The sequence below is a fragment of the Petromyzon marinus genome, chromosome 23 (assembly GCF_048934315.1).
Source record: "Petromyzon marinus isolate PM22_M1 ecotype Great Lakes invasive population chromosome 23, UKy_Petmar_22M1.pri1.0, whole genome shotgun sequence".
NCBI classification, from domain to species: Eukaryota; Metazoa; Chordata; class Hyperoartia; order Petromyzontiformes; family Petromyzontidae; genus Petromyzon; species Petromyzon marinus.
In genome coordinates this window covers 22,467,493-22,478,832 of record NC_133689.1, presented here as the reverse complement: position 1 = coordinate 22,478,832, position 11,340 = coordinate 22,467,493, and the positions used below count along the sequence as shown (strand labels likewise).

Genomic DNA, 11,340 nt, shown 5'->3' with positions numbered 1-11,340 from the left:
TCGCTCTGGCCACGCAGAGCGAGAGGATGTCGGCTTCGTTCGCCATAGCTGTTGTCGCCGTCGTGGACTCCACGGCACTGCTGGGCTGTGATTCGCGTTGCTTGGCCGTCTTCGTGTTCCGCGCCACTGTCACAGCCAACTTCTCCGCCTCCCTCCGCCGTCTGATGCGTGCTTCCGCCCTGCCGTCTCTGAGACCCCGCCCCTTCCGGGTTACCGAGATCTCGCGAGAGCCGCGCCCGTCACGAGATCTCGCGAGAACCGCGCCCTTCACGAGAACCACAACAAAAACAACAACAACAACAATGGTGAACGCGTTACAATCCACGACAACATCGTTACGTAGCATGTCATATAAACGCCGTGCGATGGCGTTCTGTAAGTGTATCAAATGTGATCTGGTTCGTTTGCGCGGCTGTTGATTTTGATGGCCATTGACCAGAGCGGCTGTTGATGTCGGCGCCTCGAGGCGCACAGCCATTTGACTTATAAATTAAAAATAATCAGAACACACGATTGGACTTAGACTCGCGTGACGTGTTTTAATAAAGTAAAGTTAGTTGAAGTATTTAAGTAATTGGGATATTTTATAGGGGAGGGTGAGGGGTGTGTGGTTGTGTGTTGATGTGTTTGTGTGTTGATGTGTCTGTGTGTTGATGTGCCTTGTGTGTTGATGTGTGTGTTGATGTGTCTGTGTTGATGTGTCTGTGTGTTGATGTGTCTGTGTGTTGATGTGTTTGTGTTGATGTGTTTGTGTGTTGATGTGTTTGTGTGTTGATGTGTCAGTGTGTTGATGTGTCTGTGTTTGTGTGTTGATGTGTCTGTGTGTTGATGTGTTTGTGTGTTGATGTGTCTGTGTGTTGGTGTGTTTGTGTTGATGTGTTTGTGTTGATGTGTCTGTGTGTTGATGTGTCTGTGTTGATGTGTCTGTGTTGATGTGTCTGTGTGTTGATGTGTCTGTGTGTTGATGTGTTTGTGTGTTGATGTGTCTGTGTGTTGATGTCTGTGTGTTGATGTCTGTGTGTTGATGTGTCTGCGCTATAAACCCGGCGAGCCGAGTTCGATTCCCACTCGGGGCCAACACCGGTCCGCTTCTACGCCCTCCTCTAAGTCGACTCAGCCTCAAATGAGTGCCGAGTGCCGTGCGTAAACATCGCCACAAGGGAGACAAAGGCGGCCGGGCGTGCTTCTGGCCACCCACCCCCTCGTGTATAACGCTCCAGACACGTGTACAGTACAAACATCTCTCTCGAGTACAGACTACCATCGCTACTCATCATTTATAGACACAACAAAGACAAATATCTCCCGTGTAGCCTTAACAGACTGTAGGGGCAAGTGCTGTTAGCGAGCACCTATGAAGGCCGGAACGGTACACGAGGGGGTGGGTGGCCAGCACCACGCCCGACCGTCTTTGTCTCCCCAGTGGCGATGTTTACACACCGCACCAGGTACTCATTTGAGGCTGAGTGGACCTAGGGGAGGCCCAGGACCGGTTCAGATAAAATCGTCACCGGTGTTGGCCGTGAGCGGGAATCGAACCCGGGTCGCCAGGTTCACAGCAACGCAACGCGCTAACCGCTACACGAACACGCACACGAGAGCATTACGTGTACTAAGTTTGGTCCTATAATAACAATGACATAATAATGTCAATTATTTACTGAGCAAATCTTCACCGAGTCTCAAGATTGGTGTTTATGAGGCTCATGTGTTGTGTGCCGCGTGGCCAATGCCTGCAGCTTTAATCTTCACGACTGTTTGAAGAATTATTCCGTGAGCGATCATTGATTTACTGGACGATCGTCACCCACACATACTTTGTACGCACGAGTTATTTATCTGCATGATACGTTATTGCAGAATTGTATTTTGAAGCTTTTGTTGTTGTTGAGTACGGTGCTGTACAGTGGGGATGGAGCGGTGGCACAGTGGTTGGCACACGGCGCTTCAAATCCAAGCCGAGTTCGGTTCCCGACCACGGCGAACATCAGAGGCGACTGATATCTGAACCGGTCCTGGTCAAGCCCCGCTACCTCCCGCTCTCCCAGCGTTACCGGCACGCACTGGTGAAGTATGGTCAGACAACACCCGCCTATGCCCGATACGGCCTTCTTTGAACCATATATTTTACAAAAAATATGTTAAGGCTAAAGCGGGGGTCTTTTGTCTTTGTGTGTGTCTATAAGACGAGCGTGTGATACATACACACAGGGTAACCTAATTTGTTTTATTTTAGTCATAAACGCACGAGGAGAATAATTTCTTGAAGAGATGATGGCATTTGGACAAGGCGGATGATGGAACAGCAGCCAAAGAACGTGCCTGAGAATGCAACCTTTTTTATTTTACCAGGTTAGGCCCACTGAGCTGTACAGCTCGTTTTCGTAAGCGACCTGGCTACAAATGTTAGCTCAACGAAGTGGCTTATCACGTGGACATTTATAGCAGCCAAATATTCTAAATGCATGTTTCTAAATGTGGAGGGGAAAACCAGAGGAAGCAAGTTATGTTATGAGTTACTGCACTGAACATTTACAACAATGACTAGTAATCAGTGTTATGTTCTTTCTCTGAATTTTTTTCATAAATAATATGGCGTCATTACATTTGGAAATCAATAATTAAGTGTTTCACTTCATTCGGAGGAAAAAAATGCTTAAAATTACAACCTCAGGCAGCTCTAACAAAGTATTTTACTTTCAATTCTTATTTGGTTTTTATAACCTACCAGTTTCTTGTATATCATCATACAGTAAAAGTGATATTCACTTTTTTTTCAAAATATGTGAATAGTTCATACTATTCCTTGGTTCTTTTGGTAAAGTCACGTAGATAGAAAAATAATAAAGTGAATAAAAAATTAAAAATAAATAATAATTAAAACACTAATGTAGATTGTAGCCTGGTTCTTCATCGGAGTGAGTGTACTGGCAATCTATAATGTAGACTGGAGCCTGGTTATTAAGCTGGGTGAGTGTACTGGCAGTCTATAATGTAGACTGGAGCCTGGTTCTTTAAGTGATACAATTAAAAACAGGCACACTGCGTGACGCTTCCGCATGCGCGGGTGACATCACAGATGTGAAGTCACAGCTCACTTGCCGTGCAAAATATATCCATTATTACGCCCCCCCCCCTCCCCCCAAAAAAAAACAAAAGTCTATTTTTCTAATTTTTGCATTGTGTACAGTCTGGAAAGTACCCACATGGCACATTTCAAGTTGCATGTCAGGAAGTATGCTAAACATTTTGAACAGACACATTTACAAATTTCCTTTTTATATATAGATAAACCCCAATGATCCGATCGAAATCCCTAATTTTACATGAAGTGCCACCCAACCCCCCCCCAAATGCTCCGCCATGACCAGAGTGCAATGATAAAGGGCTGTAATTTTTTGTCAGTTTGTGTATTTTTTCACGAGCTTTAACACCATTTTGTACATGCAGTAGAAAGTACAGTACAGCTTTTCCATGTTCAGATACTGTGTACAGATTTCACAAAATTTATGAAAATTCTGAAGCAGTGGCTTTAACATTTTCCTCACAAATTTGCTCGTGAAGTTCAATTCAGCTCTCTATGAGAAGCCATCCAACACAGTCCAGCGACTGCAAGAACTGCTGCCTCCGCATTCCAGTGATCCAAGGTACTCCCCTTTTTACGTGCCACCTTCAGCTGCAAAAGCTGAGTCTGCATATCTGCCCAAAAGGAACCGTGGGCATTGCAGCACCCCTGATGGAAACAATTGCGTGCCTTTGAGACAATCGTGACTGAACCAGGGGTGGAGATGATCGTGCGTGGCGCTGGAGACGTCCAGCTTCAGCTGCTGTACCAGCTGCTCCATCTTCCTGATCTCCACCCGCAGCAGCTTATAGTCCAGCTCTGTGTAGCAGTCATGGCCCTGCTCCATTCGCTCCACGCGCACCGTTAGGTTCTGCAGCAGCGCCGTGTAGCGCACCAGCGTGGCGTGGTTCTCTGCCACCTGCAGGCGTAATTTCAATTACTGTCTACTTCTAACGCATGAACAACCCTTAATACAACATGTAATGGACTGTATTGCTATCAGTGCTGTACTGTAGTTTTACATGAAGTAGTATGATCTATACCAGATATGTTGGAAGGCTGTATCCTCAAACCATCCTTCAGGTCAGGAGCGCAGCCTGATTTAACAGGAGCACTAACATTATATAATTCTTAGTATTGGTTGAAATGCAATACTGTAGCACTGCCACCTGTAGGGGTAGTTTAAATATTATCTCCTTCCAATTCATTTCAATCGATCTTTTACACGTGTTGACTTAATATACAACCATTTTTATGAAATATACGGGACTGTGTTGTTGGCAGTCCTGTAGTCATAGATATAAACTTATCATGATTATAACAGCACGGTTGGCCAAGGTACGGTGCGAAAGAAGTTCAACATGCATACATACTTACATTAGAAGGTTACTTCCTCAAGGAATCTTTGAGGACAGTCAGGTTAATGCATTCGCCTGGTATACAGGAGGTCGTGGGTTCGATTTTGACCCCAACGCCTGCTGTATATTTGGAGACTGCATGTTCTTCCCGTGATCATGTGGATTTTTCTCCGGGTCCTCCGACTTTTCCCTCTACATTTAGAAATATGCGTTTAGAGTATTTGGTTGCGATACATTTCCACATGATAACCCACTTTGTTGGGCTAACATTTGTGGCCAGGTCGCTTCTAAAAAAGAGATCTATAGCTCAGTGGGGCTCACCTGGTAAAATAAAAAAAGTTTTTTTTCATATTTTACAGAGAGTTAGGGGGAAGGGGTGTGTGGCACTCGTAGTCTGTTACCAGCAATGGGTCTCTATCGTAGCGCACTCCCGGTGTCTGCCCAGTGGTTGGTGGTGAATCTGTCAGGTTGCATTGCATTCTTAGTGAAAGGGGTGCAGCAGCCATTGTTAGAGTTTAAATCACTGATAGTGCTACTGAGACTACATACAACTGTCCTGGAAGTGTGTCAGAATCGGTGATCGATGGCACAGATTTGACCCCCAAGGGGTTGGCGTCGTCGCGTCTCGCAGGAGCCGTACCCACGTGACGATGGAGACGGGGCTCAAGTGCTGCTTCCTGAGCCTCAAGGTGCAGGACACCAACCTGGACCTGCAGAAGGAACATGATCGGAGTGAGCGCCAGCTGATCAGACGACGTGCTGGTACGCGCACCGCACCTTGCCGTTCGTTCTCCGGGTCCTCCAGTTTATTTCCCTCCCACATTTACAATCAACGTGCGTTTAAAGTATTTGGCAGCTATAAATGTCCACTTTGTAAGCCACTTTTGTTGAGTTGTGGCTTGTGGCCAGGTGAAATAAAAATAGCTTAGTTAAAAAAAAGTTATTTCGTTTTTAGAAGGATCAAATGTTTGCGTAACTGAACCCGGGTGATTGTCACTGGAAGTCTCTCAACTTGTCGGTTTGTAGCCGCCCAATGAGATGTGAATCACGCTTTGAACCCGCTAAAATGTGCGTAGAGCTCACATGCTCGCAAAACCTCCGAGAAAGAAACGTCTCGTTAGAAGAGTAACGTCACACAATGTTTAGAAAGAAAGTGTTACGCAGTCTAACACGTAGAAGGCTTTCGTGACCAATATTAATCATAGTAAAGGATTTTTGGGATAGACCGTGTGAATATAAATGTTTCATTAACCCACCACCACCCGACATGGCCAATTAGTAAGGTTTGTCACGTGAACAAAACGTGCCAAATAGTGACTACTTCAGCAGACTTGGTTTTGTTGTTTGTGTGTAAATCCGCAACGTTTACAATTCGAGTACTGTGACGTTTTCACCAGGTCATCGGGCGATTTGCCAGATCTAACCCAAAAACCTTTACGATGCGTCTGTCACGCATCCCTCGCGTGCAGCCGAGACGCTCGACTTGCAACCGTGCTCCCCGAGGTCCCGCCGCTGGCCCCGCGGCCTCTCAAGCGCTCGCACCCCCTCTGACCTCGGCGTGCAGGTGTCGCGCAAGGCCTACCTGGCGGGCGACGGGTTCATGTCGCTGGCCGTCAAGGAGCCCTTCCCCGTGCTGAGACGAGGCTCACGTTCCGCACCATGCAGCCAAGCGGCCTGCTCTTCTACTACTCCCTGCAAGTACCGGCCCGGCCTGAAGCCGGCCACACCACCCACCCCAGTATCAACGGTCGGTGACTCCTGTCACGTGTGACGCGCGGTGGCGGTGGTTGTGGTGGTAGTGGTGCGGTGGGGAGAGACTCACGGGGCAGCCCTCCAACGTGCAGCTCCTGCTGTGTGTGTGTGTGAGCAGCCCGGGCACCGGGCCCTTGACGCAGCTCACATCCCCCATCCATGTCTAAGTGAAGCACGTTGCCCTTCTTGATCACTGCAAACAATAATAAAAACAAAGACAAAAGGTCCCCCATACAGCCTTTAACACTCTTACCCAGGCTAATCGAGAGGTGACTGCGGGGAGTGGTACATCGTGGGGAGTGGTGGTGCAACGGTTAGCGCAATGCGCTACGAATCCGGCAACCTGAGTTCGATTGCCACTCACGGCCAACAGCAGTGACGATTATCTGATTTGGTCCTGGGCCTCTCCTAGGTTGACTTGGCCAAAAATGAGTATTTTTTGCAGTGTGTAAACATCGCCACTAGGAAGACAAAGGTGGTCGGGCATGGTGTTGGTAACTCACCCTCTTGTGTGCCGTGCTGACCTTCACAGGTGCTCGCGAACAGCACTCATCCCAACAGTCTGTGTGTGTGGGCAGGGTGAGATTCTGTCCGTCGCCCTCAAGAGGGGGCGGTGGTCCTGAAGACAAAGAGGACACCCTGCGGACCATGAGCGACGGATACAACGAAGGCTCCAACCATTTACCTCTTCGCTCTGTGCAACTCCTCCAGATGCCGCCTCGGTCTCCCCTGTTTTGGCCATAGGAACGTGGAATTTCCGTATTGCCACCGCAGGCTCTGGTTTGTTAGAAGAGACGAGCTCGATGCGTGTGCACCCCCCCTAGCGCGTGCGTGCATGTGTTCGTGTCACTTTGTCGTTCTTTCTTGCGCGTGTGCGTCTTTGCCTGCGTGTGTGTGCATCTGTGTCTCTCTGTGTGTGTCTGTACCTACGCGTATGCACATGTGCTTCTGTGTCTCTGCGTGTGTCTGTGTCTTTGCGTATGCGCATGTGCGTCTGTGTCTCTGCGTGTGTCTGCCTGCACGTATGCTCATATGCGTCTGTGTCTCTGCGTCTGTCTGCCTGCACGTATGTGCATGTGCGTCTGTCTCTGCGTGTGTCTGTGTCTACGCGTATGTGCATGTGCATCTGTGTCTCTGCGTGTGTCTGTGCCTACACGTATGCGCATGTGCGTCTGTGTCTCTGCGTGTGTCTGTGTCTACGCGTATGTGCATGTGCATCTGTGTCTCTGCAGCGCCGCGGGGACACGTGGCTATCACACTCGCGCGTCGTACAAAGTCATCGTCACCATCATCCTCAACATCATCGTCGATAGCATTGTCATTGTCGTCGTCAATATTGTCATCTTCAACACTTAGTCATCAGACATGGGTCCTGGCTATAAAAGTCTGGAATATCCACGACTGTCTTGGATCCATCCACAGAAATGATCCACCTCCTCCATTGTTCACACTTGGGCCAGACTTATGCTGGTAATTTAGTACGGTAATACAATAAACAGAGACAGGTGACTGTGTGACCGGTGGTGACCATGGCTGGTTGTGGTGGTGACTGGTGGTGACCGATGGTGACCGTGTGGCCAGGGTTCATCAGCGCGGCACCTGAGGCCCGTGCAGGATGGTGTGCCGGCGTGGCCCGGCGAGGGTGGCTGTGCGGGGCCGTGGGGGGGACACGCAGGGGGCGTGCGGGGGCAGGGGGGCAACAGTGCCGGTGCCGGAGCCACGCACGACCGCCTCTTGTGGGGGAAACGCATGCGCAGCGCGATCCACCGCAGCTGACGAAGTGTGGAAATGTACGTACGTGTGTTGAACTTCTTTGGCACCGTATGTAGCCAACCGTGCTTGTCCGAGGTGCAGGGAAAAAGACCAACAAACTGTACACAAAAAGCAGTTCTAAAGGAATGAGTTTTAGATCTACGTGGGTGAATGTTTATGTGGGAGTTTGTGTACGTGGGAGAGTGTGTGTGTGTGTGTGGGCGTATTTGTGAGTGTTTAAGCGGGTCACTTCTGAAAAAGAGCTATATAGCTCAGGACACCTTACCTGGTCAAATAAAAATAGTGTAGTTTTAATGTGTGAGCAACGTTGGCGGTGCCCTCTCTGTGCCTCTCACAGGCACCTCGCTGGAGCTGAAGACCGACGCCAACGGGTTGCTCGCGTACGCGTCCACCGGCGGGGACGACGACAGGCGGCACCTGGACATGCACCTGGAGGCGCAGCCCTTGTCCCAGCAGCTGCTGATGGTGAATGCAGTCCGTTATTTGCAGATGTTACACATTGGAGCTCATTACTTACAACAGTCGAAACATCTCCCTTCTAGCCGTATAGACAGAGAAAGCAGCGTAGTGGGGGAGCCCTGTGGGCCTCGATGCTCATAGTGATCTGTACATCACTTTAGATGTGACATCGTGATGCGCCCCGGTTGTGTTTGCACCCCAGAGGTGGCAACCCCCCAGCGTGACGTTGCCCGCCGGTCCGCCGCTTCGTGTCGCGCAGGTGGAGGTGGTGGTGGGCCCTGAGGCTCACGGGGAGCTGAACGTGGACGGCTCGGCGGCGAAGGCCGCCCCGACACGCCGCAGGGGCCCGGAGTTCGGCCTGCGCTCCCCGCTCTACCTGGGTGGCGTCGCGAGCGGCACGGGCCGGCGACACCTGCAGGTAGAAAGCCGCCCACGTTCGTCGTGCTGTGTCGGGGCGTTTTGCCCGATTCGAGGGTTTTATTCTGAGTTTTGTTGCGATTTGTGCCGTCAGCGTCACTCCGTGAAACGGTGGACTGTCGCGATGGCGCCTCCGGCTGTGCCAGCACCGGACATCCACCTTCCCCCCCCGGGGCTGTGTCAAATGGCGCGGCTCGCCTGAGAGTTCCAAAGCGGAAATCTTATCCGATAACGTTCCCAATACGAGATGGGTTACATTGGTGACCCATCAAACCATAGGATTATTTACAAACCATGCCTGCTCTTCTTGTTGGCCCACCCATACTGGACATCTATGAAAAAGAGCCTCATAACTCATCACATTCCTCCTGCAGTCTAAATAAAGATTCTGCGTCTGATCTACAAGGGTCTGTACCAATCTGCCCCATCCTATCTTGCTGAGCAGTGCACAGCGCCGGCCTCAACAGGACCCCAAATCGACGCCGTCAATGATCCGCATCCCACGGTTACCCTGCTGCTCTGCTGCTACTGCTCCTGCTGCTCTTGCTGCTGCTGCTACTCCTGCTGCTGCTACTCCTGCTGCTCCTGCTGCTGCTCTTGCTGCTGCTGCTACTCCTGCTGCTGCTCCTGCTGCTGCTGCTCTTGCTGCTGCTGCTGCTATTCCTGCTGCTGCTGCTCCTGCTGCTGCTCCTGCTGCTACTCCTGCTGCTACTCCTGCTGCTGCTCTTGCTGCTCCTGCTGCTACTCCTGCTGCTCCTGCTGCTGCTGCAGCTACTCCTGCTGCTCCAGCTACTCCAGCTACTCCAGCTGCTGCTGCTACTCCTGCTGCTCCTGCTCCTGCTGCTGCTACTCCTGCTGCTGCTACTCCTGCTGTTGCTCCTGTTCCCGTTCCCGCCCGCAAGCCTTGTGCGGCGATGCGGCCAGCGCAGTTTCGCCGGGAGTCTCCAAACCTGAGGAACTGGAGGCGGTCACCTGTGGGAGACGTTCCTCATCCATGCTTGAGTCTCAGACCAGTTTTGTTCGACACTTAAAGTGGCGCTGCTACTCCGTGTGAGCGGCGCGCATTTCCGATGGCACGGACTCGTAAGAGCACACGATCGCGAGCGCTCACGCTCGTTGACAGACTTATTGGTGTCTCTCGCAAAGCAGTGTGCCGCCCCCTGCTAGAGAATAGCCCGCGGAAGCGGATAATGCTGAACTAGTTCTGAGATACTTTTGTCCAAAGAATAAGGGGCAGCACTTTTCCACCCGCCCTTCCACGTGAGAATTATATTCACTTCCATAAGGCCACGATGCGGCTGATGAGATCTGTACAAATCCATACATTTATTTTTTACGTTAATCAAATACGTTAAGGAGAACGAATTGTCTGCTTATTTATCTTTGTTATGTTCTCCACAATGGCGCGCAAAGTTATTTTGTGTTATTAACAGTGGAGAGAGAGAGATCACATGTTCAAGGCCGAGTCTATGCCGGTGTTTGGTGTTGTTTGTATGTAGCTCTGTTTTGCGCTCGTAATGCATTTGTTTCCTGTCTTGCATTAGCGCGCTACGTGGCGCTGACGGTAGCCATGCGGGCCGAGAAGGAGGAGCGCCGTTCTATCGGGAGGCGTCGCGCGCCCCGGGTGTGCCGTCACCGCCCCCCCCACCCCAGGGCCGCTGGAGGGCCGGGCTGCGTGCGCGGGGCCCGGCTCAACGGAGCGTCCCTGGGGGAGCCAGCACGCCGCTTCGCCGTGACGCCCTGCACCTCCGCGCCCACGACGCCCGGCGTGTGCTTCTCGCACGAAGGAGGCCACGTGCTGCTGGGTGAGAGAGCCATGCCGGCATTGTCGTCCCCCCCGCTCCCTCGCCCCCAACCGAACATCAAATAATCTGTTTAAACGCACGTTTCTAAATGTGGAGGGAACAACTGTCCTTGCCCCGCAGTCCGATTATCGCGGTTGGCTACGTACGGAGCAAAAGAAGTTCAACCACGCGATGCAGCACAGCGAACCCCACGCAGGTGTCGTCATGCTGTCGCCTCGCCGCGTCACGACATGCAGCAGTGTCGTTATTTTGCTGTTATTGTTGCGGATATATTGTTTTTTTTATGTTTCACTTGTCAAAGTAAATTATGAATCGCTGCTTTGAACCTGGCGTTCCCGAGTCAAATTCATGGCCGTGGCCACCGCTCTATGAACCCGGCATTGTAAGTTGAATTCCTGGCTATGTCAAACGTTAGAGGAGAGCGATATCGGATATCGGAACCGGTCTGGGGCCTCCCCTAGGTTGGCTCGGCCTTAAACGAGCATCCGGTGCGGTGTGTAAAATATCAGCGCTGGGAATGTGTGGCTCTGGCCACACCGCCTCCTTGTGTGCTGTGACAACGTTTATAGACGCTCAATAACAGTGCTCGCCCCAACAGTTGTTGGTATCACTGCACTTTTTTGCCACCCATCGAACGGAGACGGTCAACACATCGCGTGCGTTCAAATGCACTTCTGCGGCCGTCTGGAACGCTCTTCCTTCCGATATTAGG

The 11,340-nt window shown here is 51.0% G+C and overlaps 1 protein-coding gene across 5 annotated transcripts; it reads left to right on the top strand.

Moving 5' to 3' along the window:
• The first annotated feature begins 13 nt into the window (after window positions 1-13).
• On the top strand, window positions 14-10,953 carry LOC142925712 (uncharacterized). Of its 5 annotated transcripts, none has more exons than XM_076069105.1 (6): window positions 14-2,066; window positions 5,054-5,184; window positions 5,987-7,964; window positions 8,285-8,412; window positions 8,666-8,824; window positions 10,477-10,953. In XM_076069105.1, the coding sequence occupies exons 3-6, from the start codon at window positions 7,790-7,792 to the stop codon at window positions 10,630-10,632; spliced, it is 618 nt and encodes a 205-aa protein (XP_075925220.1). In that variant the 5' UTR covers window positions 14-2,066; window positions 5,054-5,184; window positions 5,987-7,789; the 3' UTR covers window positions 10,633-10,953. The 5 variants fall into 5 exon arrangements, with proteins under 5 accessions (XP_075925220.1, XP_075925219.1, XP_075925218.1 ...); XM_076069104.1 differs by having other exon boundaries at window positions 14-375; window positions 1,893-2,066; window positions 8,666-10,566; XM_076069103.1 differs by having other exon boundaries at window positions 5,987-6,954; window positions 7,756-7,964; window positions 8,666-10,566.
• Window positions 10,954-11,340: the final 387 nt, after the last annotated feature.